The sequence below is a fragment of the Pseudorca crassidens genome, chromosome 7 (assembly GCF_039906515.1).
Source record: "Pseudorca crassidens isolate mPseCra1 chromosome 7, mPseCra1.hap1, whole genome shotgun sequence".
In the NCBI taxonomy this organism is placed as follows: Eukaryota; Metazoa; Chordata; class Mammalia; order Artiodactyla; family Delphinidae; genus Pseudorca; species Pseudorca crassidens.
Window position 1 is genome coordinate 83,667,587 of NC_090302.1, and position 14,799 is coordinate 83,682,385.

The 14,799-nt window shown below is 33.1% G+C and overlaps 1 protein-coding gene across 5 annotated transcripts in view; it reads right to left on the reverse strand.

Moving 5' to 3' along the window:
• AGTPBP1 (ATP/GTP binding carboxypeptidase 1) overlaps window positions 1-14,799 on the reverse strand; it is a 170,777-nt gene that overhangs the window by 20,563 nt on the left and 135,415 nt on the right. For all 5 annotated transcript variants that reach the window (XR_010945100.1, XM_067744765.1, XM_067744768.1 and 2 more), the window contains exons 22-25: window positions 14,426-14,555; window positions 13,252-13,383; window positions 6,615-6,791; window positions 2,491-2,651 (exon numbers count right to left, since the gene is read on the reverse strand). Coding sequence is in view for 4 of the 5 variants with exons in the window: in XM_067744765.1 (XP_067600866.1) it covers window positions 2,491-2,651; window positions 6,615-6,791; window positions 13,252-13,383; window positions 14,426-14,555 (600 nt within the window). In the remaining variant the exon portion in view is untranslated. The remainder of the gene's footprint in view (window positions 1-2,490; window positions 2,652-6,614; window positions 6,792-13,251; window positions 13,384-14,425; window positions 14,556-14,799) is intronic.

The following is a 14,799-nucleotide window of genomic DNA, read 5'->3' on the forward strand; positions in this document are numbered from 1 at the left end:
GACCAATTACCTGTGAGGAAACTGAATCAATACTCAAAAACCTTCCAAGATAACCCCAAGACTAGACGGCTTCAATGATGAATTCTACCAAACATTTAAGCAAGAAATAATAGAAATTATTTTCAAACTCTTCCCAAATTAAAAGAGGAGGGAACAACTCCAAATTCATTTTACAAGGTCAGCATTACCCTGATACCAAAGTCAGAGAAGAAATTTTAAAAACAAGAAAATTATTGGCCAATATCCCTGATGAACTTAGATGCAAAAATCCTCAATAAAATGTATTAGGAAATCATATTCGACAATACATTAAAAGAATCATACCTAAACCATGATCACCTTGCACCCTGAGATGCAAGGATGGTTCAACATATGCAAATCAATCAATGTGATACACCACATTAACAAAATGAAGGACAAAAATCATATAATCATCTCAATAGATGCAGAAAAGCATTTGACAAAATTCACCATCCATTCATGATAAAACTCAGCAAACCAGCATAATAAAGGCAATATATGACAAGCCCACAGCTAATGTCATACTCAACGATGAAATACCAAAAGCTTTTCCTCTAAGATAAGGAACAAAACAAGGATGCCCACTCTCACCACTCTTATTCAACACAGTACTGGCTTGAGCAATTAGGCAAGAAACAGAAATAAAATGCACCCAAATCAGCAAGGAAAAAGTAAATTTTCTCTATTTGCAGTAGACAAGATATCATATAGAATCCCTAAAAACAGCACAATGTTAGAAGTAATAAATGATTTCAGTAAAGCTGCAGGATACAAAATCAATATACAAAAACCAGCTGCATTTCTATACACTAACAATGAAACATCAGAAACAGAAATCAAGAAAACAAACTTACTATAGCATCAAAAATAATAGTTAGGAATAAATTAACCAAGAAGGTGGAAGATCTGTACACTGAAAACTGTTAAGACACTCTACTCTTATGTTCAAAGCAGTATTATTCACATAGTCAAAGTATGAAAACAATCTAACTGTCCATTGATGGATGAATGGATAAAGAAAATGTGGTATATAGATATACAATGGAATATTCAGCCTTAAAAAAAAAAAAGGAAATCCTTTCATTTGCTACAGCATGGATGAAACTGGAGGGCATTATGCTAAGTGAAATAAGCCAGACAAAGACAAATACTGCATGGTGTCACTTACACATGAAATGTTAAAAAAATAAAAAAAAGAATTGGAACAACTCAGAAACAGAGTAAGAAAGTGGTTGCCAGGGGATATGGGGCAGACAGAGGACGCAATAGGGAGAGGTTAGTAAGAGTGATACAAACTTTCAGGTGTTGAGATGAATAAGGTCTGAGGAAATAATGTATAACATGGTTATACTAGATAACACTAGATTGTATAATTGAAATTTGCTAGGAGAGCAAAACTGAAAAATATTCCCTCACACACAGACACAAAGGTAAACATGTGATGTGATGGATGGGTATGTGAATAACTCAATGGGGTAAATCCTTTCACAATGTATACATATACCAAATCATCACAGTGTACACTTTAAATATCTTACAATTTTATTTGTGAATTTTACCTCAAAAAGATGGGGCGGGGGAAGAATACATGAAATAACTTAAAAGTAGGCTTCTAAACATCAATGAGAACAACTTTATTTATACTTATTTATAAATAAATATATTTATTTCCATTATCGTTTAGCAAGTGTTTTGAAATATAGAGAATGCAGAGGATCACTGCCTCAATTATCACATTATATAAGAATCGAGTTCTAATTAATGTTTTACTACACTTAAAACTACTAAATTGATATATATATATAACATAGCTTGGCAATAAATTAACAAATCTGATGTCAATGTCCAACAATAAAAATCATGTAGGTTCTATAAAATGGGACTATTCCTACCCATATGTATCAAACTATAAAATGCTAAACGCTGCTACTATGATTAAAAATTGTGATACTAAATTATCTCTGAGCCAATAACCGATCAAATTTTACATACACTGAATTTTAGGAGCAAAAGTTTACCTACTCAGAAGGATACTACTTGGCAGATGTAGTTATATTTCCAGAGGGATATTAAATTAGCTGTTTCTAGTAGATGTAACCAGAAGGTGACTGGAAAGCCATCTGATATTTGTAGATTATCAACAAAATAAAATTTCTTTTGAACTATGAATCTTGGCTCCAAGCCTTCTTAATTTACATACTTATCTGATATAAGTAACTGTTTTCCACACTGCTTATTTTTAAGTTAAAAGTAAATCATTAAGATCACTAAAACAGCATTCCAAATATAAGGATATTTCATTAAAATTTTATCCAAATACCAATGTTAAAAGAAGCAAGACTTACGTATATTAATTCTAAAAATGCTCCTGGCTGTCAAAATCTCTGTGCCTTTCCTCTGCGTAACTAATTTAATGAAGTTCAACAATATACTACCATATAACAAAAGAATAAAACAAGTATGTCTTACCTAGTTACTTTGCAGCTCGATTCAATCAAGTCATTTTCAAAGTCAAGCAGGCTAGAAGGCAGATTATATTCCAGTGGGGATGTCAGTCTTTTCAAACGCAATAGACCAACACAAAATTTTGCTCCCATCTCTTCCAATTCTCGAGTACCAATCTGTAAACCCTAAAAATAAAGAAAATAAATAAATAAACAGGTAACTAGGACATTTGCTATCCTCTGGCTATATCTCATTTAAATTACATAAAAGGAATTTGTAACTATATTAATAAAATAAAAGGCTGGCACTTTGTATGAACCTAGGACTGATAAGCACAGTGTCTTAATAACATAAGATTATTTTAAGTCACAAAGGAAACTGTCTTAAAAAACCATTTCTAAAATGTCTATGCTCATTCACTGCGTGCAAACTATTTTCACCAACACACTGGGGAGGAAAAAACAGATAAACATCTTGTGGTTAAGTTATTCTTGGAGCTCATGAGTGAAATCATATTTTTACAAGATCTTGCTAGTACTTCTTGTAATCTACTACTTGTATGCCGATGTTGAAATATTATAGTGCTACCATCAAGGCTCCAATTTGTATACTTGAACATTACTTTATACATACTTTTCCTGAATGATAAAAAGAAATTGCTGAGTAAAAAACAAACAAAAGAAAGGTAACTATGTCAAAAAATAATCAGACGAATCGAAGCTAATGAGGCAGCAGTAAAATAAGTTCTTATGTTCCATGTCAGTTAAGAACGCCCATTTCAAAGTTGGTCTACTAACGCAAAAACAAAATTTTACCACAACCCTGTTTTAACCAATAGTTTCTCAATAAACAATATATACGGTTTACCAAAAGTTAAACATTACCAAATAAAAGGATAAAAATGGACTGTAAATCAAGACGTTGCTTATCATTTAATTCTCAGATAAAAATGAATCTCTAAAATAAATGCAATCCTTACACCAACAAAGGTTGCAGGCGTAGATGAGAGCAGACTAGACTTTCAATGACCAGACTAAAAGCACACAGTAACTGAAGAGATAAATTATAAAAACTGTTATTTACTCTACATAACACATGCCTTCATAATAATGATTGACTGATTGTTTAAATAGTTTGGCCATCTCCAAATATTCTAAGAAATGTGACCTAACTGACTTAGAAAATGCATTTGTCTTCTTAATCTAAAAGCTTTAGAAAGGCTATGCCTATTTCTGAATTAGCTCATCAAAAATAAAACTAAAGAATATTTGATGCCTAAAATTCAGTAATGTAAGAACATTCTTGAGGGTGAAGAAATTTGTTTCTTAAAATATTATTAGACTTACACAACTTATTAGCTAATATTAACAAGTTTGAAAAGTATACGTTATGTGTAGGGGGGAGGATGGGGATATATGGGAATTCTGTAGTTTCCACTCAATTTTTCTGTGAATCTAAAACTGCTCTTTAAAAAGTTTATTGGGACTTCCCTGGTGGCGCAGTGGTTAAGAATCCGCCTGTCAACGCAGGGGACACGGGTTCGAGCCCTGGTCCGGGAGGACCCCACATGCCGTGGAGCAACTAAGCCCGTGCGCCACAACTACTGAAGCCCCCATGCCACAACTACTGAAGCCCACAGGCCTACAGCTCGTGTTCCACAGCAAGAGAAGCCACCGCAATGAGAAGCCCGTGCACCGCTATGAAGAGTAGCTCCCGCTCGCCGCAGCTAGAGAAAGCCCGGGTGCAGCAACGAAGACCCAACGCAGCCAAAAATAAATAAATAATATTAATTTAAAAAAACTTTAGAAAAGTACATGTTATGATCAAAGCACTGAATTTTAGATGTAAAAAACTTAGCTTATTATTAGTAGTAAGACATACTTCTCTCAATAGGAGTTTTAAATCAATGTAAGTTTATCAATGGAAATCACGTAAAGTATATATATGTGTCAATGTAAATCGTATAAAAGAGAAATGACTATATGTTAGGTATCTATTTTATTTTTAAAATTTTATAAAGTAATTTTTAGAAAACTCGTCTAATGTTTTGTTTCAAAATATATTTTAGCAATTTTTAAAACGTAGTTTTTTCAATGACTAAATAAATTTATCAAAACACAAAAATAACATTTAAAAAAATCCAATGAAAGTCTATCAGTAGAATCCAAATATAGTAAGAAAGTGCTACTATTATTATGCAACAGATGATTTCAAGGGGCATGCAAGTCTCAGCTTCCCTGACTTCTTCTCTCCCTACTCCCAGAGACTAGTTTCACAGACACTGATACTTTAATTTACCTTCTCCAGCCGGACTGCATCTCTTTAAGAACAAATAATTTATAGTCTATTTCCCTAAATCATAGGAACTACCTATGGTCCTTTACAAAAATGACTGGCAAGCTTTTTTCCATCCCACACACTTACAGTCCACTAAAGCAATGATTAGGAGGCAGGGTCTGTGGGCTGGAGTGCTCATGCTCCTCTCTTACCACAATCGCGCCTTTGGTAGTCTAAAAGACACTGTTTTACAATATTTGAAGAGATTTCAAAAGATAGCACATTTTGGAAGAATAGTATACTGTGGTCAACCTAAATCTTAGGGAAGAGTCACTCTACAGAAAGAACTGAAATTTCACTAAGTTCTACCCATCTAGGCCCCCAAAGTTTGAACGCCAGTTGCAAAATCTATACAATTTTCTTCCAGTTTGTTACAGACTGGAAAAATCATCTAAGCTCTCCACTTGAACATTTTGGCATCAATCACAATATGTTTACATTTTTAATACTAACCAATTGGAAGATTTTTAACTCTTTCTAAACATAAAGTTATAATCACTTTTATGTGACATATATGAAAATCACTATGAGATTCAGATTCCTCTTGTCCATGTCAAAAAAAACAAAACACAACAAAACAGAATGAGTGGAATAATTAGCATGACACCTGAAAAGCTTTTTGTGGCCAAGGCAAGAAAAATAAATATCCGGGTTTACAGTTGCTTACCTAAGGTCCAATTCATTGCCTTTTAAGTTCTCAATCTTTTGTGGTACATACATACAATGGAATATTACTCAGCAATAAAAAAGAACAAAATAATACCATGTGTAGCAACGTGGATGGACCTAGAGATTGTCATACTGAGTGAAGTAAGTCAGACTGAGAAGAACAAATATTGTATGATATCGCTTATATGTGGAATCTAAAAAAATGGTACAAATGAACTTATCTACAAAACAGAAATGGAGTCACAGATGTAGAAAACAATCTTATGGTTACCAGCAGGGAAACACGAGGAGGGATAAATTGGGAGATTGGGATTGACATATACACATTACTATATATAAAATAGATTAACTAATAAGGAACTACTGTATAGCACAGGGAACTCTACACAGTACTCTATAATGACCTATATGGGAAAAGAATCTAAAAAAGAGTTGATATATGTATATGTATAACTGATTCACTTTGCTGTACACCTGAAACTAACAAAACATTGTAAATCAACTACATTCCAATAAAAAAAATTTTTTTTAAGTTCTCAAACTTTAAAATTAAAAAATTCAAAGTCACCTAACATTTAATTACTCTTAAATTTCAAAAGTAAAGTCTAAACTCATTGTTTCCCATAAAAGGCTATGGTACCATAGGAGGAGGAGAAGAGGAGTCTTAGTAAAGAAAAAAAAAATTAGTGAAGGAATATGCATTTAAAAGTCACACACACACAAAGTCTAAATTAAAAAAACTGAGTGTAATGTGTTTATTTCTAAATGCATAAATATATATTTACATCCAATAAATTAAAATGATAGAACATTTTATTAATAATGTACTACTTGCGCAGCTCATTAAAAATTACTAACCGTTATCTAAATGTGTATTACAGCATGCTTTCTTAAAAATTATGACTGTAAATAGACTCAACCAAGATTTCATAAGGATCCAAAGCAAGTTATTTAGTTCAGAGAAGTTAAGAAAAAACAAAACAAAAAACTGTTCTTAAGATCGCATATAATTCAATTCCATTATTGCAAGTTACATTTAGCTCAGTATAACAAAGTATCATTTAATACATACTTGAAAACTACTAGAGCATATATGGAAGACTTGAAAGATTTTTATGGCTGGAAGTCCTGAGATGTTTTACCTTATATTTTCCCTGATCACAGCCACACAAAGTACTCTCCATGGTATAGCTTCTTTGTACTCCTATCTCTCTCCAAACTACAACACGTGCTGTAGATTCTTTAGATTTTTCTACTACGAAGCTACAGCTGCTCATGCAAAATGCTGGGGCAATATGGCTCAGAATCTTAGGCAAAGTCTGCAAAGATAAGAATGATAAAATATTTCAAGAGCTTTCTTTTTTTGTCATTTAAAATTATTTTAACTTCTAAATTTTGAAAAATTTTGATGAAAGCATAGTCATTAGAGCAGTCACATGGATCTTCTTCCTGTATCCCTTGCTATTCAAAACACTGAAAGAATCCTTACTAAATTAGACTTTTCTGCTTTCCTAGACAAATATTAATCAGAAAATAGAATGAACGAAAGGATAATATTCATAGTACCGACCAATAAATGGAATAAAACCATGTAAAAAAGACATGTTTTAAAATACGAAAACATATTTCAAAAAATGAAGAAACTTTAGTCATGAAGATGGCTTGACTAAGAGATTTAACACTGTAAACGTCAATCACCCCTGAATGAAACAATAAAGCTGAGACAGTCACAGTCTAAATGCCCACAACATTTTTGCAACTTAAAATTATTCTCAGGTTCACGTGAAAATGAAATATAGCAGTATACCCTGGGGAATTCTGAAAGAAAAGGCTGTGACTGGAGAAATAATCTGACAGATAATTACATATCTAACATTAGTTAAATGATGATACGGGTATAGGAATAGATGCATCTTTAGAAAGAGAGTTCAGAATTAGAACCAAAGGTATTTGTTAAAATTAGTATTATCATTAGTGAGGAACATTGATCATTCATGAAAAGCTGACACAACTGGTCAGCCACTGAGAAAAACCAGCTGAAGTCACTCTCCATTGAATTAACTCTAATTAGATTGTGAATTTAGATTTTAAATTAATAAGTTAAATTTTTAAATGAAACTACAAACAGTAAACATAGAACTTTACTCTTAAAATCTTAGAATGAGAAGTCTTTCTAAGCCTCAAAACCCAGAAGCACCTTAAAAAAAAAAATCAACAAATATGATAAGAGTTTTAAATCACTACACATCATAAACAAAAATTTTAATATAAAGAGTATACTTATAAAGTTATTTTAAAAACAATAATTAGATACTTGTACAAAAGTAAGCAGAGAATATGAGAAAAGGCTATTTTTAAAAAAGAGAGAGATCATAATTGGCCAAACATAGAAAAAGATACTTGACCTCATATATTATAATTACAGATACACAAACTAAAACCATCAGATATTTTTTTCACCTGGCAAAGATGATACCAAGATGTTTGGAGAAAACAGCACTACCATTCACTGGGGAGTATCAATTTGTACAATCCTTATGAAAAACAATTTGGCAATATTAATGAAGTGACCACCATCAAGGGACAGTGAATAAATACATTTTGGTATAGCCGTACAATAATAACAAAAATACACAATGAAAATCTTGTGTGGCTATCAAAAAGATGAAGACAGATCCAGATATGAGGACCTAGAAAGATGGCCAACAAACATGTGAAAAAAAAGTTGCTGTGGAGCGTTAAAAAAAAAAACACAAAAAAACTTGATATACTATGTTTATATACATCTATGAATGAATGTGCTTAGAGGTAAATCTCACAAAGCACATGGTGAAAGTGATTAATTAGTGATTAACTGAGAGAAGATGACTTTCACTCACTACTCTACATTTCTGGAGTGTTTCCATTTTTTAACATAACTCTAATCATTTTATTTATTTGGGAAAGGGGAAGAAGAGAGAGGACACCAAAAAGAAAATGTGCTTTGAAGTTTTGCTAAGGGGAGTGGTATGTTACTGAAACTATTTTTTGGAAAATAACCTGGGGTGCTTGTTTAGGTGTAAATATAGTAAGAGAGACACTGTGTCAAAATGAAAAGCACACAGTACGTAAAACAATAGATCTCCCTTCAGTCCTAGGCAGACCTCAAAACACACCCATACATGTGGAAACAAGGTCTGTAACAGATGGCTTTATAAAATCGGCAGAGGAAGGAGGTGCTGTTTAATAAATGGTGCTGAGACAACTGGTTATACGTGGGGAAACTAAAATTAGACCCTCACACTTCATACAAAAATAAATTCCAAATCGATGAAAAATCTAAATGTGAGAAGCATTTTTAGAGGAAAAGCTTTCAGTTTTTCAAACTTGAGTATGATATTAACTGTGGGTTTGTCATAAACGGCCTTTATTATGTTGAGATATGTTCCCTCTATACCAACTTTGATGAGAGCTTTTAACATGAATGGATGAATTCTGTCAAATGTTTTTTCTGCATCTTATTGAGATGATCATGTGATTTTTATCCTTCCTTTTGTTAATGCGGCATATTACAATGACTGATTTGTGAATATGAACCATTCTTGCATCCTTAGAATAAATCCAACTTGATCATGGTGCATGATCCTTTTTATATATTGTTGGATTCGGTTTGCTAATATTTTGTTGAGGATTTTTGCATCTATATTCATCATAGATACTGGCCTGTAATCTTTTTTGTAGTGTCTTTGGTTTTGGTTATCAGGGTAATGTTGGCCTTGTAGAATGAATTTGGGAGTGTTCCCTCATTTTCAATTTTTTGGAGTAGTTTGAGAAGGATAGGTATTAGCTCTTCTTTACACGTTTGGTAGAATTTCCCTTTGAAGCTGTTGGATCCTGGACTTTTGTTTGCTAAGAGTTATTTTATTACTGATTCAATTTCACTACTAGTCATCAGTCTGTTCAGGTTATCTATTGCTTTGGCCAAAAAGTTCCTTTGGTTTTTAAGTAAAAATAAAAGACACATTTTTCATTTTCACCAAGAACTTTATTGAACAACGTATTCACCCTTTTCTTCCACTACCTTCTGCCATTTTTCAGGCAACTTCATAATTCCATCATCCCAAAGCTTTTTATCTTTTTGAGCAAAGAACTGTTCCAGGTGCCTTTTACAGTCTTCCAGGGAATTGATATTTTTTCCATTAAGAGAATTTTGTAAAGACCGAAATAAATGGAAATCCGAAGGTGCAATGTCTGGTGAATATGGCGGATGAATCAGAACGTCCCAGCCAAGCTGAAACAGTTTTTGCCTGGTCATCAAAGAAACATGCGGTCTTGCATTATCCTGATGGAAGATTATGTGTTTTCTGTTGACTAATTCCGGACACTTTTCATCGAGTGCTGCTTTCAGTTGGTCTAACTGGGCACAGTACTTGTTGGAATCAATTGTTTGGTTTTCCGGAAGGAGCTCATAATAGAGGACTCCCTTCCAATCCCACCATATATACAACATCACCTTCTTTGGATGAAGATCGGCCTTTGGTGTGGTTGGTGGTGGTTCATTTCGCTTGCCCCACAATCTCTTCCATTCCACATTGTTGTACAGTATCCACTTTTCATCGCCCATCAAAATTTGTTTTAAAAATGGAAAGTTTTCATTATGTTTCAGTAGAGAATCTCATGCAGAAATAAGGTCAAGAAGGTTTTTTTCGCTTAACTTATGTGGAACCCAAACATCAAAGCAATACACATAACCAAGCCGGTGCAAATGATTTTCAATGCTTGATTGGGATATTTTGAGTATGCCGGCTATCTCCCATGTGGTATAACGTTGATTTTTCTCAATTTGATCGCTATCAACTTCAACTGGTCTACCTGACCGTGGAGCATCACCCAGCAAGATATCTCCAGCATGAAACTTCACAAACCACTTTTGACACGTTCGATCAATCACACACCTTCTCCATACACTGCACAAATCTTTTTTTGCATTTCAGTTGCATTTTTACCTTTCTTGAAATAATAAAAACTAGTATGACAAAAATGTTGCTTTTTTCTTCCATTTTCAATATTAAAATGGCTACACAAAAATTCACCCATTTTGATACGTTTTTTAAATGCATGCTGACATGACAGCTGTCATAATACAATCTAACAAAATTATTCTGAATGAAGTTAAAGACAACTAAATACTACTAGAGCCATCTTATGGAAAAAAAACAAACTTTTTGGCCTACCCAATATATCTTCCTGATTCAGTTTTGGAAGACTGTATATTTCTAGGAATTTATCCATTCCTTCCACGTCATCCAATTTGTTGGCGTAAAACTGTTCATAGTATTCTCTTATGTTTTTTGTGTCTCTGTGATATTGGTTGTAATTGCTCCTCTTTCATTTATTTTGTTTATTTGGGACCTCTCTCCTTTTCTTAATGAGCCTGGCTAAAGGCTTATCAATTTTGTTTATCTTTTCAAAAAAAACAGCTCTTGGTTTCATTGATTTTTTCTATTTTTTGGGGGGGGCGCTGTCTCAATTTTATTTCCACTCTGATCTTTATTATTTCCTTCCTTTTGCTGACTTTGAGCTTTGTTTGTTCTTCCTTTTCTAATTACTTTGGATGATAGGTTAGGTTGTTTACTTGGGATTTTTCTTGTACAGGATACAAGATTAAAGTACAGAAATCTGCTGCTTTTTTATACACTGATAATGAACTATCATTAGTTCAGGAATCCAAAACTAATTCCATTTAAAACTGCATCAAAAAGAACAAAATACATAGGAATAAACTGAAAGACCTATACTCTGACAATTATATAACATTGATGAAGGAAACTGAAGATGACACAAAAAAATGGAAAGATATCCCTGTTCATGAACTGGAAGAATTAATATTGTTGAAATGTCCGTACTACTCAAAGCAATCTACAGATTTAATGCAATCGCTATCAAAATATCTAGAATACCCAGGACATTTCTCAGAGGAGTACAACAAATAATCCTAAAATTTATATGGAACCACAAAAGACTATAAAGCAATCTGGAGGAAAAAAAAGAAAAACAAAGCTGGAGGTATCACTGACTACCTGACTTCAGACTACACTACAAAGCTACAGTAATCAAAACAGGAATGTACCAGCACACATACCAAAAAAAACCCTGACATATCAAGCAAAGGAATAGAGAGCCCAGAAATAAATGCACTAACATATGGTCAATTAATCTATGACAAAGGAGGCAAAAATATACGATAGGGAAAAGACAGTCTCTTCAATAAGTGGTGGTGGGAAAACTGGACAGCTACATGTAAGAGAGTGAAATTAGAAACATTTTCCATACCATATGCAAAAGTAAACTCAAAATCAATTAAAGACCTAAATGTAAGGCTGGAAACCATAAAACTCACAGAAGAAAACATAGGCAGAACACTCTTTCATGTAAGTCACAGCAATATTTCTTTGATCTGTCTCCTCAGGTAAAGGAAACAAAAATAAATAGCGAGGACCTAATTAAATTTAAAAGCTTTTGCACAGCAAAGGAAACAACTGACAAAATGAAAAGACAGCCTATGTAAAGGGAGAAACTATCTGCAAATGATATGACTGAAAGAGGTTAATATCCAAAATATATAAACAGCTCATACAACTCAACATCAAAAAAAACCCCAAACAACCCAATTAAAAAATGGTCAGAAGAACTGAATAGATATTTTTCCAAAGGAGACATACAGATGGCCAACAGGCACATGAAAAGATACTCAACATCTCTAATTATTAGAGAAATGCAAGTCAAAACCACAATGAGGTATCACTTCACATTGGTCATAATGGCCATCATCAAAAAGTCTACAAATAATAAATGCTGGAGAGGGTGTGGAGAAAAGGGAACCCTCCTACACTGTTGGTGGGAATGTAAATCGGTACAACCATTATGGAGAATAGTATAGAGGTTCCTTACAAAACTAAAAATAAAGCTATCATATGATCCAGCAATCCCACTCCTGGGCACATATCCAGAAAAGACAAAAAACTCTAATTCAAGATGATACATGCACCTCAATGCCCACAGCAGCACTATTTACAATAGCCAAGACATGGAAGCAACCTAGGTATCCACCAACAGATGAATGGATAAAGAAGATGTGATGTATATTATACAATGGAATACTCTCAGCCATAAAAAAGAATGAAATTTTGCCATTTGAAACATCATGAATAGACCTGGAGGGTATTATGCTTAGTGAAATAAGTCAGACAGAGAAAGACAAATACTGTATATTATCATTTATATGTGGAACCTAAAAAATAAAACAAATGTATATAACAAAAGAGAAACAGACTCACAGGTATAAGGAACAAACTAGCCATTACCAGTAGGGAGAGGGATGGGGTAGTGGCAAGATAACAGTAGGCGATTAAGAGATACATACTATGAAAAAAAAAAAAAAAGAGATACATACTATGTATAAAATAAACAATGCATGAACAATACAAGGATATACTGTACAGCACAGAAAATACAGCCAACATTCTATGATAACTTTAAATGGAGTATAATCTATAAAAATAGTGAATAACTACACTGTACACCTGTAACTAACGTAATATTGTAAATCAAGTCTACTTTAATTAAAAAAATGTGAAAAGCAAAAAAAATTAGAAGAAACATTTAAAACGAAAAATCTGAAACAAAATGGCAAAATGGTACCATTTACTGAATCTGAGTAGTTCCTATATGTTAAATTATTTTCTGCAGTTTTATGAGTGTTTGAAATTCAAAAATTCCTGCCTTATCTGTAATAATTACCCTGTATCCCACATCTTCCACAACATCACATGAAGCTGCATTGTCATTCGTGTGCCACACTGTTTCTTTGATGCTGCAGCCATACATAAATACATTCTTCTTTCGGGAGTGGCCATGATAATCACAATAAACCTTGAAAAGATAATATATTTTAAAAATAAAATCCTTCAAATTCATATATTGCCAAGTAAAGCTAGCTAATATGAAGCCAATAAACAGTTCTGTGTTCCTTTGTCCTTTTATTGTAACTGAGCCACCATTTAACAAGTAGAATCAATAAAAGTAATAATACATATCTACTTCTGGAAAGGATCTATGATTAATCTTAGAATGGCTAAATCCTTTGCAGGTAGGTCCTGCATCAAGCCACGAGTTCCACTCTTTCTTTTGTATCTACTATTCATCACTTAAAAAATAATAAGTTCAATTATAGGTCAAATCTACAGCTGCACTCATCACTGCCCCAAGGGTTGTTAAAATATTTACCTAATTTAAGAGAACATAAAAAATGCTTTCATGAAAAACATTTTAAAAGGGGTATGGTTTCCCTTTAATTTTTAAGAGCATCATTTTAAAAATAGAAAATGGACAGATTTGCATGCCAATTCTGCCCCTCTGCAAAGTGTTCTATCTTTCCCAAAGGAAGATTAACTCATTTAAAGATTAAAATAATGGAAACATTCTAAACAAAAGTTGCTGAAAACAGAAGAAAAACACATACACAGTTCAGGAGAGCCTCCCACCATGCCTATATTACCTTTCCTATGTGTATAGTCGAGACTTACCTGCTTTAGAATTAGCTAACGAGCTCAGAAATAAGTTTCTACTAGTTTGAGAATTTGGAAGATACCTATTGTACTTTTACCTTGATATTGTTCAAACAGTGAAGTTAAATAGCTAAAACTTACAGCCAGGAGTTACCACTATTCATAAACAAAACAGAAAAGTAAAGGGCTCATGAGAATTATAAAAATTAAATCTAATGAAATAAAAATATGGATACATTGTATTAATTTGACAACATAATTAATACACAAGTGATAGATAACAAAGATGTTTTAAAGAAACTGCTTTTGAAATTAACACCCAGCTTTTATAACCAGAAAATAATCTACAAAATACTAACTTACAACAAAATCACCTCTTTGACTATACAAACAAATGTTGCACTTACCAGTGGTAAATGCTTCACTGCAGCCAGATATTGCAGCAGACCCTTGGCATGATAAATTGTAGGATGTAAATCTGGATTTGGACTTTGCCACTGTCTATTCAAATCCTCTCCACTTAAAGAACAGCGGTGACTACACATATGTAAACACAATGACAAACACTGGTACCAATCAACTCTTACATACACTTGATTTAATTTTATGATTCTATTCCACTAAATATTTCATTTCAAACAGGTATAAATGGTGTGCTCACCAGAATGCATATTATAGTCAGTAAGTAAACATCTACTTAGCATTTGCTATGTGCAAGATCTTGTGTTACATGCATTTAACTGTGGTAAGCTTGCAGTTTTATGTCAAAATTTTCAAGCTA